This window comes from Pyrus communis, chromosome 17 (assembly GCF_041283825.1).
Source record: "Pyrus communis isolate YQ-2024b chromosome 17, ASM4128382v1, whole genome shotgun sequence".
Lineage (NCBI taxonomy): Eukaryota > Viridiplantae > Streptophyta > Magnoliopsida > Rosales > Rosaceae > Pyrus > Pyrus communis.
Genome location: NC_142581.1, coordinates 684963 through 701177, shown reverse-complemented (window position 1 = coordinate 701177; position 16215 = coordinate 684963). Strand labels below are relative to the sequence as shown.

At 37.6% G+C, this 16215-nt stretch overlaps 4 protein-coding genes across 4 annotated transcripts; 2 read left to right on the top strand and 2 right to left on the bottom strand.

Moving 5' to 3' along the window:
- Window positions 1-7: 7 nt before the first annotated feature.
- On the bottom strand, window positions 8-787 carry LOC148689187 (uncharacterized). The gene is made up of 3 exons (XM_088689407.1): window positions 758-787; window positions 555-630; window positions 8-405 (listed from the first exon to the last, which is right to left on the bottom strand). The coding sequence occupies exons 1-3, from the start codon at window positions 785-787 to the stop codon at window positions 8-10; spliced, it is 504 nt and encodes a 167-aa protein (XP_088545533.1).
- A 4671-nt stretch (window positions 788-5458) lies between these two features.
- Window positions 5459-7032, top strand: LOC137709307 (Nucleotide-diphospho-sugar transferase family protein). The gene is made up of 3 exons (XM_088688552.1): window positions 5459-5595; window positions 5864-6211; window positions 6299-7032. The coding sequence occupies exons 1-3, from the start codon at window positions 5482-5484 to the stop codon at window positions 6776-6778; spliced, it is 942 nt and encodes a 313-aa protein (XP_088544678.1). The 5' UTR covers window positions 5459-5481; the 3' UTR covers window positions 6779-7032.
- Window positions 7033-7200: 168 nt separating this feature from the next.
- On the bottom strand, window positions 7201-8786 carry LOC137707835 (small ribosomal subunit protein bS21c). Its single transcript, XM_068446759.2, has 2 exons — window positions 8327-8786; window positions 7201-7529 (listed from the first exon to the last, which is right to left on the bottom strand). The coding sequence occupies exons 1-2, from the start codon at window positions 8734-8736 to the stop codon at window positions 7418-7420; spliced, it is 522 nt and encodes a 173-aa protein (XP_068302860.2). The 5' UTR covers window positions 8737-8786; the 3' UTR covers window positions 7201-7417.
- Window positions 8787-13319: 4533 nt separating this feature from the next.
- Window positions 13320-15902, top strand: LOC137707465 (F-box/kelch-repeat protein At3g27150). The gene is made up of 2 exons (XM_068446341.2): window positions 13320-13557; window positions 14149-15902. Exon 2 carries the CDS (start codon window positions 14200-14202, stop codon window positions 15490-15492), a length of 1293 nt encoding a protein of 430 aa, XP_068302442.2. The 5' UTR covers window positions 13320-13557; window positions 14149-14199; the 3' UTR covers window positions 15493-15902.
- The last annotated feature ends 313 nt before the right edge of the window (window positions 15903-16215 follow it).

Sequence of the window (16215 nt, the reverse complement as noted above, 5' to 3'; positions counted from 1 at the left end):
ATGCTGATCACATAATGGTGCATTGGGTATCCAGATCATAAAACGGGTGGACCTGCATTGGCGGAGGAGGCTGCGGAAATCTAATCGCTGGCACAGTTGCCCGTGTACAGTAGTAATTAGGGTAGTGCTGAGGATGATGATGGTAGGGAATCGTTGTTTCATAGCTTCCATTGTGCCCATAATATCCGTAATCATGATTATTATGGTAATAAGCCCCATAATCTTGTCCATTTGTGTAATTAGCAACAGGTTTAGCTTCGTAGAACTGATGCTTATATCCTGAATCAACTCTGAGCAACTCTGCATGCTTCCCTGATTTTCCTAATAACTTGAGAAGCATGTTCGGTTCAATTGTACCCGAAACATATGCAATTCCAGCTTGTGCGTCGATGGTGTAAGACACTCCTTAATTATGATCAAATCAAAAGTAATTAATTAATTAAACTATAGAGAATTCAAGAACAATGAGATTAACAATAATAATTCATAAGAACTATAGGATATATACATATATATATATATATATATATATATATATATATTTTTGTACGTACCCTTGATTTTGCTCAAAACTTTGGTCATGGTCTTATGCCATCCGGGGGTACCGGTATCCAGTTTCAACTCACATCTCTGCAAAATCATAATCCAAAGTTGAAATATAATCGCCTCATTTGGGCAAAATTAATAAAGAAAATGAAATCACATGGAAAATAAACTCAGGGAGATAGCTAGCTAGGGTTTGTTAAACGTCACTAACCATGAAACCAGAATCGGTCGTTTCAACCATGATCAGAAAAGGCACAGATTGACAAGTCTCTGCATAAGAGTACTTGAAAGATTGTGCTGTGTTGTGTCTCGGATCTGCTTCTCGATCGAAAATGGGTTAACCGTAAACTGTATGTTACTTCGTACTCAAGGAAGTTCTTGGAAGTTTTTGCTTCACTTACAACACAAAAGCAATAGTACTCTTGGGTGGTTTATATAGAGGTGGTTTGTTTGGTATTTTTGTAAACAATTAAATGGGTTACTAATAACCAATCAAACAGATTTCAACCGTAATCAAATTATTAAGGTAATTAAGGTTTTACGGTATATATTCTTTCTTCTTATCTTATACTTCACGCCATTCAAGCAGAGGATCTCTCAGAGGACAATATTCCATTTCGAGGACCCTTTTTTCATGAAGAGTGAAAAATCTTTAGGAGATTTCATGGCCAAAAATTCTGTGGACCAAACCATTTTGCTCATGAAAATTAACGTAGTGTTCATATACCTTATCCATAATTTTGAAATTACTTAACGAAAGTAACTTTAAAACTAAAATGAAATTAATTAAAAAATATATATTTATTTTAGTTCCTTACCCAAAAACCTTATTTTAGTTATTTTAAAATTATATTGAACTGTTATATAGCTTATTATGTTGTTTATAATCTTTTATTAGTTCAATGAAAAAATAATTTATTAGATTATATTAATGTTAATAGCTTATAAAATTGATTAGATTTTAGTAGGAAAGTGAATTATTATTTAGTTAACTAATATATAGCAATATGAATAATCAATAATATGTGGTTGAAATGTTTTTTTTCTCCTTTAATTTAAGACATAATTTTAAGGGTCCATACCTGACACACCCCGACCGAGATCAGGGTGTGCTGGCCGTCACACGAAGGTGACGTAGCCATGTGCACGTGCGGAAGCTAGCAAAGTAGTAATATAAAAAGTACGAATAATTAAAAACTAGCATACAAAGTACTAAACAAGTGCTAGCGTAAGTGAAATACAATTTCAGAGCAGGTTTACAGCAGTCCAAAAGAAAAGTTGCGACATAAGTACACCCAAAGGTGACCCTACGCTGGTGAGTATCCGTCAGAAAAGCCGGGAGAATCCTCTGGGAATACCACCGAAACTGCTAATCAACTAGAACCTGGAGGGGCGCAAAACAAAAGCGTGAGTGGGCAAAAACAAAGCTCTTTGAAAACCATTTAGCAAAATACATTCTAACCCCTCGTCGTAAAACCTGTATACTTCCTAGAAAAATAAACATATATACGTATGTATAAATATGCCAAACATGCTCAAGGGTATATCAATCATGCTCAAGATATGCCATGTCAAAGCCTCATAATGAATGCAAGTGCCCAGGTATAAATCACATCAATAGCATAACAACTGGCAGCCGGAGTCACCTAACGTGACCTGTACGGCTGCATATAGAGCTCAAATCTCAAACTCAATAACTGAACAACTGAACCTGCCCACGAGTCGGAACCACCTAGAGTGGTCTGTACGACAGGCCAGGGTGTAACATATATACGCTCTAGTGCTACGATCACGTGAAGACTGTACGAATAATCGCGGGTCACCTACGAGTCGGAACCACCTAATGTGGTCTGTACGACAAGACTGTGCACCTAACTTGGATCCAAGCTGAGCGTGTGGTGCGGGAGGTGAACATCACGTGAAGGACTGTGCCCTACTCTGGGCGGGAACACTAACACCGGGGGTGCAGGTTATGAGCTCTCTAAGCATCTCAAACTACGGCTGAATGTAAACATGAATACCACTTACCTGGCACTTACATGTGCGTCCACAGCACCCAATATGCATATGTATATGTATGCCACTACTAATGCATGCAATGATGCATAAACGATAATAATAAAGTGCATGGCATAACATAAATAACCCTTTTTAAACAATTTCTGGGAATATAAATGTATATAGGTATATACGGAAAACAAAAGCCCACTCACTGGTAAGTGGAAGGGTCGTAGCCCCCCTGCCTCGAGTGCGAACGCTCGTCCTCGGGGTACGTGTCACCTATATGCGAAATAACTATAAAAACGTTAACTTTAAAGCACATAAACAACTTCTCGTAATAACTTCTCATACATTGCTCAAAATGGACAAATGAATATACCAACGTGCTCTACACAACCTCAGGATCACAACCATATTTTTAGAAAAATTTTCCTCCGCCGCACGCGCCGGCCACGCGCAGGCACGTGCGGCGCACACGGACGGCGTCAACTGACGCCGTGAAGAATATTCCGTTATCTCTAACGGATTCCGTCAACGGCGTCAGGAATATTCCGTCAGATTTGACGGAATATTCCGTCACCTTCTCCGGCGACGTCGCCGGCGCCGGAAAACTGGAAAAACTTCAAACTTTGTTTTCTCACTCGTTTCTCAACCATTTTTCATGATTCTTGAACCAAAATGAAGCTTAGGACTAGTAGAATCACGATAGACTACTTTTAAAGCCTAAAAACTACGCGATCATACCTGTCCACACAATCCAAAACCGGCCAACTTCGACCACGGTGATCCCGACGTCCAAATTCGTCAAACGAGCTACTTCGAGGCTCCTTGGGACACCACCAAGCTACCTACGAGCTTAAAATTTCCAAAAACGTGCTAGATTAAGTTTGCATGAATAGTACCCAAAACGGATTACCTCGAATCGACGTGAAAACGATGAAGTTCTTACCTGAAAATGGTATGGCTGCACTCGCACGAGCTTCACGAGTTCGAAGGTGTCCTTAGTTTCCTCGATCTGTGATGATTTGGTGGGTTGTGTGTGTGTCCGTAAGTACACAGTGGGAATGGGAGAAATGGGAACACGGGGAGAGACAGGGAGAAAGACAGAGAAAGAGGGATAGGGATAGTGTGTGTGTGTGTGGCCCAACACATGCCAACACCACACAAACAACCAAACAACATGACGGAAATGAACTAGGGGCAAAAATGTCTTTCCACAAGTGCGTTTTAATAATCCCGGGACGGGATGTCACAATACCAGATTCTATGCATCATTTTTTTCGAATTGAAATTATATGTATCTTAAATATTTTAGATTCTTGTAATGGAAAAATTCGAAAAGGGTCTCCTGTTTTTCAAATTTGAATTTCAGTCCATTGATCATTGAGAAATATGAAAGGCTTGAGGTTAATAATAACGCTTGTATGCCAAAATTTAAGTAAATTATGTAGACTTTACCTAACAATATATATTTTTTTAACAAATAATATTATCTACATGCTAACAATAATATGGTTATTACAAGGCTTTGATCCTGATCATAGAGTCTCTGTATTGGTTAGACTCAGACCCATAACCAGAACCAGAACTGCCATATCTCCAAGTTTGTATTGATTGTCAACAGGCCGTGGAGATGTTTTCACACCTGATCACATTACCAGTACTACTATTACCGGCGGAGTTGGAGAAGTGGTGACGACGGTGTCCCGAATCAGAATGCACCCTGAGCAGCTGTGCATGTTTACTGCTTTTGCAAAACGCGTCAGCCACCGTCTCCACCGCATATGCCATTCCAGCTTCTGCATACATACATTCATTCATTCAAGTCATAAAAAAAATAAACAATATTAGTAAAATTAATTAGATAACAAGCAAGTTTCTTACTATTATCAAGGTTTTAAAAGGGCGGCGGCTAGGCTAGGCTTAGGTGGATTAATCGGATTTAAATAAATTTATTTATATTATATAAATAAATGTCTGCTTATGCTAAAAAAAATACATAATTTCATTGGGATAGGTAAATAGTATGACTGACTTTCCGGAAAATGAGACGAAACCTGCTTTATCAATATGAGAAACATGCACTCAAAAGTACCTCCTAAACCCCCTGCCAAGTGATCGAGTAACTACAAATAGAATGACATATAAATTGTAAAGTATTAGAACGTAATGAAAACACAGAGAAAAAGTATACAATGTGTATTCCTCTAAGCATTCAACAATTTTTTTACAATTTATTGAAAAAATAAAATGTAAAATGAAAATTATCTATTTTCTGTCTAAGTGGAAATTGCGGCCCAAGCGGGTACCAAGGTGGGTCTAGGCAGGCGCCTAAGCAAGTTTAGGCGTCATTTCTTAATTTTCAAATACCTAGACATTAATAGGGGTGGTGGCCAACCGCCTAGCCCTAGGCGGAAATTTTTAGAATAGTCCTATTTATTGAGTTAATAGTTTGACTAAAGTCCATTGGATAAAAAATTTGACTAAACCGAATAACAGTTCGTTTGACACCAAAAAACGAGAAAAGAAAATATAAGGTTAGAATATCGCATCCTAGTTAATTTGGCTAAAATATATATTTTTTTTCTTTCTAAAATTAGCGTTCGAACCTCCCTTATCATAATTTAAGTTGTATTACAAATTAAAAAAAAAAATACCACTTTGCATAGAAAAAAAAAATAAAGATAGAAAGTGAAAATTTTGTGTGTTGAACAATGAACCTAAAATGTAGGGATCGATTTTCCATTCAAGGTCGATATATTAATTATTATGCCCATCTATTCTTAGACCAAGATTTGCAATGGATTCTACGTAATCTTCCCATCACTATCATGATTTACCCTAAACCATCTAATTATTTTCTGATAATTCAAATCACAAATTCGAAAAATCGAGTCATATCATCGAGAGAGAGAGAGAGAGAGAGAGAGAGAGATGAAAAAATTTCTAATAGCTTTTTCACTGGTTCTCCTCCTATGGCTGCTTTTGCATAATTCTTCTAAACCAATTGGAAACACCTACCAAGTATCGCTTCTCAAATCTCAACAGGTATGTTTGTTTTCTTATCAATTAATTTTCTGTTTCATCAATCCGCATTTACGTCCAAAAAGGTGATCTCAAGCCAACAAGACTACCCGTTTTACATTCAAATTAAATATATATATATATATATATATATTTGTTCTTTGCAACGGTCTCGTAGCTGTAGTGATTTCCCCTTCCCAATATTGTTTGTACATAATCCGTGTTTTCCTTTTAGTTGGAGTGTTTTATTTTTGAAGCCGTAAATTTAACGAGTATGTACTACTGGAACTAGGAAAGCAATGAGCTGGTGGAAGTTCTGAGGAGAGCATCGATGCCAGATAGAACAATCATACTGACGATTGTTGAGGAAGCATGGACTGGTTCTGGCTCCATCCTCGATCTCTTCCTCGAGAGCTTTCGGGTTGGCCAAGGGACGAAAGGGCTCTTGAATCACTTGCTCATTGCCACTGTTGGTAAGGGAGCTTTTGAGTACTGCAAGTCCGTGCATCCCCATTGCTTCAAGCTTGCGCCACTACGATTGTCGAAACCTGCTGCTGGAAAGCAAGTTCTCGGTCACGGTCGGGAGGGAATCGACCTGCTACATAGAGTAATTCAATTGGGATACAATCTGATTTTCACAGTAAGCTTTCTTGTTCCTTGTGTGGTGGTGATGGGTTGAAAATAACTGTATCGGGCAGATTTTAACTGAAATCTAACTTTGCTGCAGGAGGCAGATGTTATGTGGTTCAGAAATCCGGTTACAGAATTTGACTCTCAAAAGGAAGTCACAATTCCTTGTGACGTCGATTCGGAAAACGCAGGCGACGAACAGGATAGGGGAATCTTTTTTCTGAAATCAGATGTTATATCACTCGAATTCTTCGAGTACTTGAACTTGGTCGGGATTCTGTACCCGAGTATTCCTCTTGGATCTCCCTGTGAGATTGTAACACGAGAGGAGATTACCAAAATGCTTGGAATGCGAGTGCAGATTATCGACACAGCTTATTTTGGTGGGTTTTGTCAGCCACTTAAGGACTACAGTGAGGTTTATACTATGCAAGCAAACTGCTGTGAAAATATCGAAAGTAAAGTCCACGATCTCAAGCTTGTCCTAGATGATTGGCGCAGTATCACAGGTCGTTCAGCAAATAATAGTTCGGGGCAATCGCCTTCATGGAGAGCCCCAAACAGATGCATTCAATAAGAATTTGCAAATACCTGCTTTGCTGCGTTCAGTTTACTTAACAGAGAATTATCGACGATCAAAATTCTGAACTCTCTTCGCAATAACAATAGTAAAAGGGGAAGCAGGGAACAATCATTACCTAGTATTTCACCTAATGATCAATGTCTTTGTACTGAAACTTTGCCATAACAAAATCAGAGAAGCCTTATGTGCACCTAAAGCAGCCCTAGAAATATAAATACGAAAGAAGGCTAGCATTGAACTTTTTGAAACATTCGAGTGCTCCATAAATGCCTTCATATCGCATACCAAGCACTTCGGAAATATTTTATCCAAGTGTTGTATTCAAAGTACATATGCTTATGTTGTTCATCAAGCTTTCAATAGTTTTAATATTGCAAATTGGACATAGCAGGAGTAAAGAGTGCAACAAAATTAGGTAGACAAAAGCATTGGAAGTTTCACATTAAGTATCCTTATACAGAAGCAAGAATGAAAGTTTTTTACTTGATAAAATTAAGATATAGGATCTGTTTAGATTGGAATCAATCGAAGAACAACTGAACTGAATGCAACTCTTATACAACTTACATGGACCATAGCCTCTCTAAATCAAGCGTAGATATTCCTACAAATCAAAGGCCGGGTAGAATGTGGTCAGTAGGGTATGTCTCCTTGAGGAAGATCCCAGTTATCTCCGTCATCATCGCTCTTCTTGGCTTCAGGGACTTCTGGCTTCTGCTGAAAGGGCCTCGAGAAGGGTCGCCGGCTGATAAAAAACAATAAAAATTGAATTCAATAATCAGATCCAACGGGAAGTACTACCAAAAGAATTCATTCAAGTCCGTGATTTTCAAGTCATAGTTTTACAGATAGAACAACTAGTTCATAGGCATTAGGAATCCCACTCTAATGATGCACTCTAATTACAAAACGAATTTCACATTTTTTTTCTTTTTGGCAAGGTGATACTCTAAACTAGTCTAATCTACGGGAAGAGGAATTCAAACTCGGGTGAATTGGCAGCCACACTGCCTTTGACAACAGCCGAACAATTACAAAAGTATATGCTTTATTTTAATTCACATTCAAGCATTTGGTCTCTTCCACAAGGCTAAAAAGGGTGACCCCTATCCAACAAAGCTCCCTGCTTTGTGAGGGTCGAGGGGGAACGTCTATCTTACGCAGCCATAAGACTACATTGCATAAAGTTCAAATCTTTATCTTTCTCGATTTCAAAGGTTGAACATTCCTTCGTAATTCACATACAATTATGCAACTCAACAACAACGCATAAAGTTCAAATCTTTCCCTACTGAATTCCAAAGGCTGTTCAATTATTCAACTGAACTACAAATTACAATGCATAAACTTCAAATCTTTCTGTGTCTCAATTTCAAATGTCGAACATTTCTATCTTAATTCGCATTCAATTACTTAACCACGCAACCGAAAAATCACAAAACATAAAAATAAACAACTTTACTAATTACTTTGTTTCTCCTAAATCCTCAATTTCTGAAGCAACCAACCAAAGAAACGAAAAGCAACAATTAGGACACGCACCTTCTCTTGTTTCGCTTCGCGGCGTCACGGGTTCGGCGCTTCTTCTCATCCTGCTTGTTCTCAAAGTACCTCCTCCTCTTAACCTCCTGAATAACGCCGGCCTTCATGACCTCCCGCCGAAATCTGCCGAGCAGCCGCTCCTCGGGCTCGTTGTCGTCGACAATCACCTGCACATTGTACGCCGACTTGAAGAATAGGACGTTGGCGTAAGCCAGAGAAGGGCAAATCACAGACTCTATCGACGAAGAAGAAGAAGCAGAGTGGACCCCTTGGGCAGCCAGTGGAACCAGCCGGTCTCTGGGCTTCTGGGTCTGTAAAATGGAGAGCTGGGTCGGTGGGAGTTTGGGTTGCTGTGCCTTTGAGGGGCTGAGGAGGGAGAACAAGTTGCAGAGTGCGGATGAGGCAGCCATGGATGGTGACTTTGGTGATTGGTGTGAAGAGACTTCTCGACCTTTCTGATTTTTGCTATTTATCCCTATCTCCTTTTTCCGGAGGGAAGATAGGATTGGGCCCATTCAGATACAATGTGTTTGATGGACTTCAAATTTGGGCCGTTCGATATAGTCGATCACTTCGGAGTCAGTTAAGAGGCCCAGCTAGATATACTTCTCAAATTACATGGATAAATACTAAATAGAATGAGTTTTTTTTTTTTTTTTTTTTTTTTTTGAGTACATCAATATTTTTACACTAGAAGGAGGGAAGTTCGGTTAAGTCACACAATGAACAACCTAATTTGGTATTGAATTCTTCATCCATGAGATTCGAACATAAGACCTCTCACCTCCAAGTAAAGAGGAATATCACCAAACCGTAGTACTAAGTGACTAAATAGAATGAGTTTTAGGGGTTTATTATTGTTAAGAAGATTCAATTATTTTCTTTGGAAATATATTTGCTGGTCAAATTTGAGTTGTAAGTGAGAGGTCTTAGGTTCGAATCTTGTGGATGGCGAATTTGATACCAAATTAGGCTACCCGTTGTGTAGCTTAGCCAAACTCCCTCCCTCCCTTTAATGTAAAATATATCGTTGTGCTGAAAAAAGAAAAAAAAAAGAATTTTGAATTTATAGCTTGAGATTTACAAACTAATTATAATACAACAGAAATGCTAGTGGAACCATTACATAGTGTGTTTTAACTTTTCAAATTTCCAAAGTTAAATCATTAACATTCTCAAACATCCGCATCGTAAGTTACTTGACAAATATATCAACAGAATATCGCCGTATATATGCAATTGAAGTATTGATGGTATCACTAATATAAGAATACATCGATAATTAATAACATGTTGATATACTAATCAATATTAATTAAGTTGATCGAATCAGTCATATGATCCTACGGTCTGACCAAAATTTATAATGAGGAAATACTTATAGAGGCAAGTTGATATTGATGCTTAGCTTGTCATTTTCTAGTGATTGGCGTGCATGGAGGGATTGTGGAGGCCACGTTAGTAAGTAATTGTGCTCATTCTCACAAAGCACCAGAGTCTGACGGGGTTGCATTTCAAAAAGGCATCCTCAATGTATATGAGTGGTGCTATTTACTCAATGTTTTTTTTACCTTTTATGCACTTTCTGTTTAATTTCTTTCATTTGATCTTTTTTAATTCATTTTATTTGACGATTGAAATTAAAAAATATACGAAAAGTCAAAAGAGGTGTGTGAATAACATCACTCTATATATGTTATATATGTATATATTCTGCTGAGCTCAATGTGTTTTGTGATGCAACAATGCAAGATGCACCAATGATCAAATATCAACTCAAATCCAAGCCAAAGCATTCCCAATTTATCTTTCTATTTACTTTTCAGGGTTTGTGACTTTTATGTAGATTGTGAGAGATGTCTTGGCGTGATTGTCACATTTTACTATAATCTTAACGATCCACTTTATAGATATGTTTACTTACTAAGCATAGATATGCAATGTATAAGTATCATTCACGTTTAATAACACGCAAAAAATAAAATACTAGAAAAATTCCACATTGAGATTATGCACGACATACTTGAAAATCCAAGTATAAGATCACTAAACTAGTGTTGTCTATTGTATGCCTGAACAATTTTATGACTTATTTCATTCTTAAAAAGTAAATATGTTCAAAATATTATCCATATCATTCTTTTATACTATAAAACGTAAATTAATAACACATCATAATATTATTGTCACATTCGATACTTTTGTGTTGTATTTGAAGCAATTCATGCCACGTCCATCCCCAATTCTTGGAGAGATTTTTTAGTGTGACCGGAACACGGGGTGGTACATCACGTGTCGCTATATAAATGGTAGGATATGTGTGCTAAAAATTTAATGACTTAAAAAATAAAATTTTTAACCACTTATATAAAAACACGTAGTGTACCACCCGTGTTTCGGTCACAGTGAAAATTTTATCCAATTCTTGTTAAATACAATACTCTTTTTATTGTTTCATTTTATTAATGTCTTGTGCAGTAGAAGATACATGTTTGCTAAATATATAAAATAATATTTGGTTCTCAAGGATGAGTAGGAGTTTCTACTCAAAATTGTTCATTGCAAATTCATAGAATTTCGTGTTTATAATCCAAATTATTCATATTATAAATCACTCTATATAAAGATCGTCTCTGCAAAACACCAACTAAAACTAAAGTCGTTTAGTCATCATACGGATAAAAACAAATGAATGTTGTAAAAGTATTATGAACCGTCTAAACGACCTTAATTTTAATTCTATTTTTTTTTAATAGATGGTCTTTACAAAGTGATTCATAATATAAATGGTTATGATCATAAGTACAAAGCTCTGTGGTTGGAACACGAAGAATTTTGAGTAAGAATTTCTACTCATCCTGAAATCTACTTAAAAGATGAATTAGTGTGCGTTAATCAAAACTGGTTTACTTTTTCGTACTAAATCAAGGGGCTGAAACCTAGTTAAGTGAGAGAGGATTCTCATCGGATCCTCTTTGTGAGGAGCCCGAAGATCCTTCAATCACATCCGTTCATTGTACATTGTGCGGCCAGTTTTTGTCAGGTACTGTTTATATTTAATTTTAAATAAAAAAATTTACAATGATTTTTAACCATCCAATATACGATGAACGAATGTGATTGGAGGATCATCACAAAGAGGATCCTCCTGATGGTTAAGCTCTTCTCTGCCGCAGCCAATGCCATGCTTTGCTTTTTCTCATAGTTAATTTGGAACTTTAAATGTTAGGAAACCTATGCGATCATGACTCTGAAACTTGATTAGAATACTAATTAGAAAATTATATTAGGGACGATTGGCAAATCCATGACTGACAGACGGGCACTAACCTTAATTTGAATAAAGAGTGGATTAGCAGAAAGAAAAGAACGCTTAAGAGAGAAAACATTAATAATTAGTTAAGAGTAATGCTAGAGAGATTAAATTTCTAGATAAAATTTTGAAAACTAAAAGACATAGAAGTTGATGATTGATTTCATTTTACTTCTTACACACTCCTTGATAATTTCTGTCCGTTGATCTTCTTCAATTCTTCCGATCCGACGGCTGAAAATTAAAAAAGTGTGTGAGAAGTAAAATGGGATGTGTGGATATCATATCCCTTGATTTATTACTTACACGTTGGTAAATATACTTATTCTTATTAGTGACACATTATTTAGTTTGCAAATTTAGTCTCTAAATTTAGTCTCCCTATCATTACCCATTAGATAATATCCAAGTGGACATGCACTTTTACAGAGTCCTTTACCTATAACAGATTTGTCAGTGTGTCAGGAATACGGCTCAATACATTAACTGTTATAATGTAGGTTGTTGGATACTTTACAAAAAAAATTTCAACTACTTGTTTTATGAAACATTATGTACCGAACTGTATTCCCGACACGTTTAAAATTTATCTTTACCTATGAGGCCTGGCATCTGCTCACCAACTGGTGGCCATTAAACTAATCAGATGGGAAATTGGTAATTAGTTTTATCGATGCGATATTCTTGATCGGTACAATCCGACTAGGAAGATGTAATGGTCCTAGAAATAGCTATACTAATTCCAATGTTCTTCATCTGTTGGCTAATTGCAAATCTTAATTATTAATATTTGGTTTTTGAAGTTGTTCATTGATCTCAACCAACTTCTAAGTGGAGTGGTAATTGTCGCTATTTGATTTGAGAAAGTAGTTCAAATTCAAATGAATGCGAGAGCTATACAAACATTTATACATATATATATATATAGGGAATTGTTATTAACACGTCAAAAATCTTATTTGGCACTTCAAATTTTCTATAATTAGAAAGAAAAATACATTTATGAGGAGTGTAAAATGAGATTTTTTTAGTGCTAATAACAGTTCCTCCCTATAATTGAGATTCTATGAACACCATTGATCTGATATAGACAAAAGAGGCGACTGCTTAGAACTCCACATTGAAGAAGTGAGCATAAAATTAGAGATCTCATGCTTAAACCGCATATTTTGATCAAATCTCCACAATATATTCGAATTAAAATCCCTTTTTTGTCTGATAGAGTAAGTATTTAAATATATGAACTTTTGGAATCAAATTTTTTCCTCAAGTAACTACTTCGTATTGGATTGATTAATAAGCGTATCACACACACCACATCAACAACTCACAATTGAAAATGTGGAACAGTTACATAAATATTACTTATGTCCAAATACGAGAATGAGCATTTTTTGTTCTCATCATCCCCCCACAAACGAACATTGGAGTTACATTTTCGTGATCAAGCATCTTCCCATGCTAGCTATGATGAAATTCTCTCTTATATAGAGTTCAAAATTTAAGGCAATCCTTGAAGGTAAAATTGACTTTTTCAATATGATTGTCACAACGCTCTGCCGGATGATACTAACTCACATATTATAACACGCTGATTAATAAGACGCATAGGCATGCATGCCCTTAACATAATAGTATATTCCCAATCTTGAAAAAGAGAAACGACTCCGGCTGGCATTCCTACTCACCCAGTATAGAAAAGCACCATCAACAAATGTCTATCTCTCTCTCTAAGAAATATGCTTCTTCAACTCTTGTTCCACTGATCTCACCATCCATATTCTTCTCTGTGCCTTATGGCCTCCCTCCTTCCATTCTTTCTCTCTCCTCTGATTCTTCTCTCTCCTCCCTTGCTGCTTCAATCTCCTGGTTTTCTTCTACCCCTCACAAAGTTTGAGCCTTAGAGACTCATTCATTGGTACCACTCCTTCCCTACTATTTTATTCTATTTAAATTTTCATTGGCTATCACCTCTCTGCATTTATATCTTCTGTTTTTATGCATCCCAATTTTATTAAGAAGCTTTTTTTTTTGGATATATGTTACTATTTATTTGTTGCTTTCTGTTTATTAATTGGATATTGATCAAAATATTCATCTGGGTTAGTTTGTCATATTAATTACCTCTGCACAAGTAGTGTTTGATCTATTTTTGATGTGGGTAAACAAACCTTCGGGAAGTGATGTTTCCACTCTCGTTTCCTTGTTATGTACTCTTTCATTTATTTTTCTGGTCGTATGATTGAATATATCAAAAGAGAATAAGAGTGAGAAAATCACGAGGAGTAATTTATTTGTTCGGAAGTCAGCTTTGTTTCAAGTAAATTCTTCAGCTTTTTGGCCTCAGAGAATCAGATTCTCCTTAAGAAAATTACTATCAAGACAATTGTTTCTGCTGATCATTTCTTCTGAGTTCTATTGCTTTCTTATTTATTTATGTGTTGATGATGTGATTAGTGCATATGGAAAACTAATTTCTGATGATAATTTTTCGGAATTTGTTCTTCAGTTTTCCGAGATCGCCGAGTATTCAAAGGTTTGAAGGTAGGGTTTCTGATCAATGTCCAGAGAAATATTAATGGAGGGTGCTGAAGAAGATGAAGAAAGCAGGAAGTTATTTAGGGATGAATGTAATAATAATCTTTGTAAGAAGTGGGTGTTTGCTAGTAAGGCTGGAGAAAAGGTTGGAAATCGAGGCCTGAGCCGCCGTGGATTTAAATATTCACGGCAGCTTAGGCTCGAAGTTGATGGTTCTGGTTCCTTAGGAACTGTGCCATGTAAACCGCAGGATGCAGATTATACAATTCCTCCCCTCATTAACGAAGTGGAGGCTTTGATTTTAGCCAGGGTGCCGAGATCAGAGTACCGGAAGTTTTGTACCATAAACAAGCGCTTTTTCGCACTGTTGAAGAGTGGCGAGCTCTACAAGATCAGGGCCGAACTCAGGATCAAAGAGCCTTCTGTGTTTGTGTCGCAATACGGTGAGAATACATGGCGGGAATTTGACAGGCAGTTCAGGTTTTGCAGGAAGCTCCCAATCCTACCGTCTGATTCGTGCTTCATGTCGAGCGATAGGGAGTCTCTTTGCACTGGGACTCATCTGCTGGTATCCGGCAGAGAGATAGAGGGTGTTGTCGTTTGGAGGTATGACATGGAAGCAAACCAATGGGGCAAGGGTCCCGGCATGATCAGTCCAAGGTGTATGTTTGCTTCTGCAACATGTGGTTCCTACGGATATGTGGCCGGTGGGATGGGATTAGCAAGTGATTGGAAAGCCATGGATTCTGCTGAGAGATTCGATCCCAGGACGAAATCATGGGAGCCCCTTCCGAATATGAAGCGAGAAAGGATGAGTTGCTCCGGCTGTTTCTTGGACAACAAGTTTTATGTGATTGGAGGGAAAGATTGGCATGGAAGAGATATTTTCTGTGCTGAAGCCTTTGATGTTGAGAAACACACATGGGAACTCATCCCGGACATGCTAGAAGCTGACTGGACAGCTCTAAGCAACCCGTCTCCGCCTCTTATTGCAGTGGTGGCCAACCAGCTGTACTCTCTTGAAACTTCCACAAATGAGCTCAAGGTGTATCTGAAGCAAAGAAAGGCATGGAAGAAGTTGGGAGTTGTTCCGGTGAGAGCTGATGCTACTTCTGGATGGGGCGTGGCATTTAAGGCGCTCGGGGACAAGCTACTTGTCATCCAATCTTCATCAGATGCAAATGCAGGAGGCCCTGCCCTCATATACACTTGCTGCCCCGATCCATCTGCTGAAGAATTGCAGTGGCAAGCTCTTGAGCACGGCCACAGCCGCCCTACCCGCTTCATTGTTAATTGTTCCGTCATGGCTGCTTGAATATGTTTAACTTACACCCTAAAAGGTGTGACTTCCATATAGCTAGCCTCTTGGTGTGGTGTATAAAAATAAAAACATTGGATCAAACTCTTCTTTGGTGTTAAGGACCTAAGGTAATAGCTATGAATAGCCATCTGACTCTGAAAAAAGGACTACGATTTGACTGGGTTATTCTATTCCACCTCTTAGAAGGCTTGCCGCGAGTACAAGCTAGTGTGTTTGATTTTCCACTTGCTTTTCCAGTGTGTTTGTTGTATTAGTATTAACGTGCGTGAGCCTCCCAAGTCCAAACCTTGAGACATAAAACTCGGGGTTATCAATGGAGCTTTCTGAGTTTTTCGTTTCTTCTATCTCCTGTATAACATGTACATGAGCGTGCCTAGCCACCAAGGACGAGTTCAGGATGACTATTTTGTAGTGTCAGTAACACTTTCCGTACTGCAAATAGGACGATGAACTAATATAAGCCCAGTATTTGCCATTTAACAATTGACAAAGGGTTCAAAGATAATCCAACAACATTCCTACACCTACCATACAAGAATGGTCACCAATTTGTCCGTTCACGGACAAATTGGCGACCACAAAAGTAGCACTAAGGCATCAGTATCACAAAAAAGAACATAGCATCCTATAATGTTTAATTTGCAGCAGAATCCGAGAGTGATGAAAAGCATATTGACTTCGAAGCACAAACAACGAATTAAAACAAGAACCAGAATA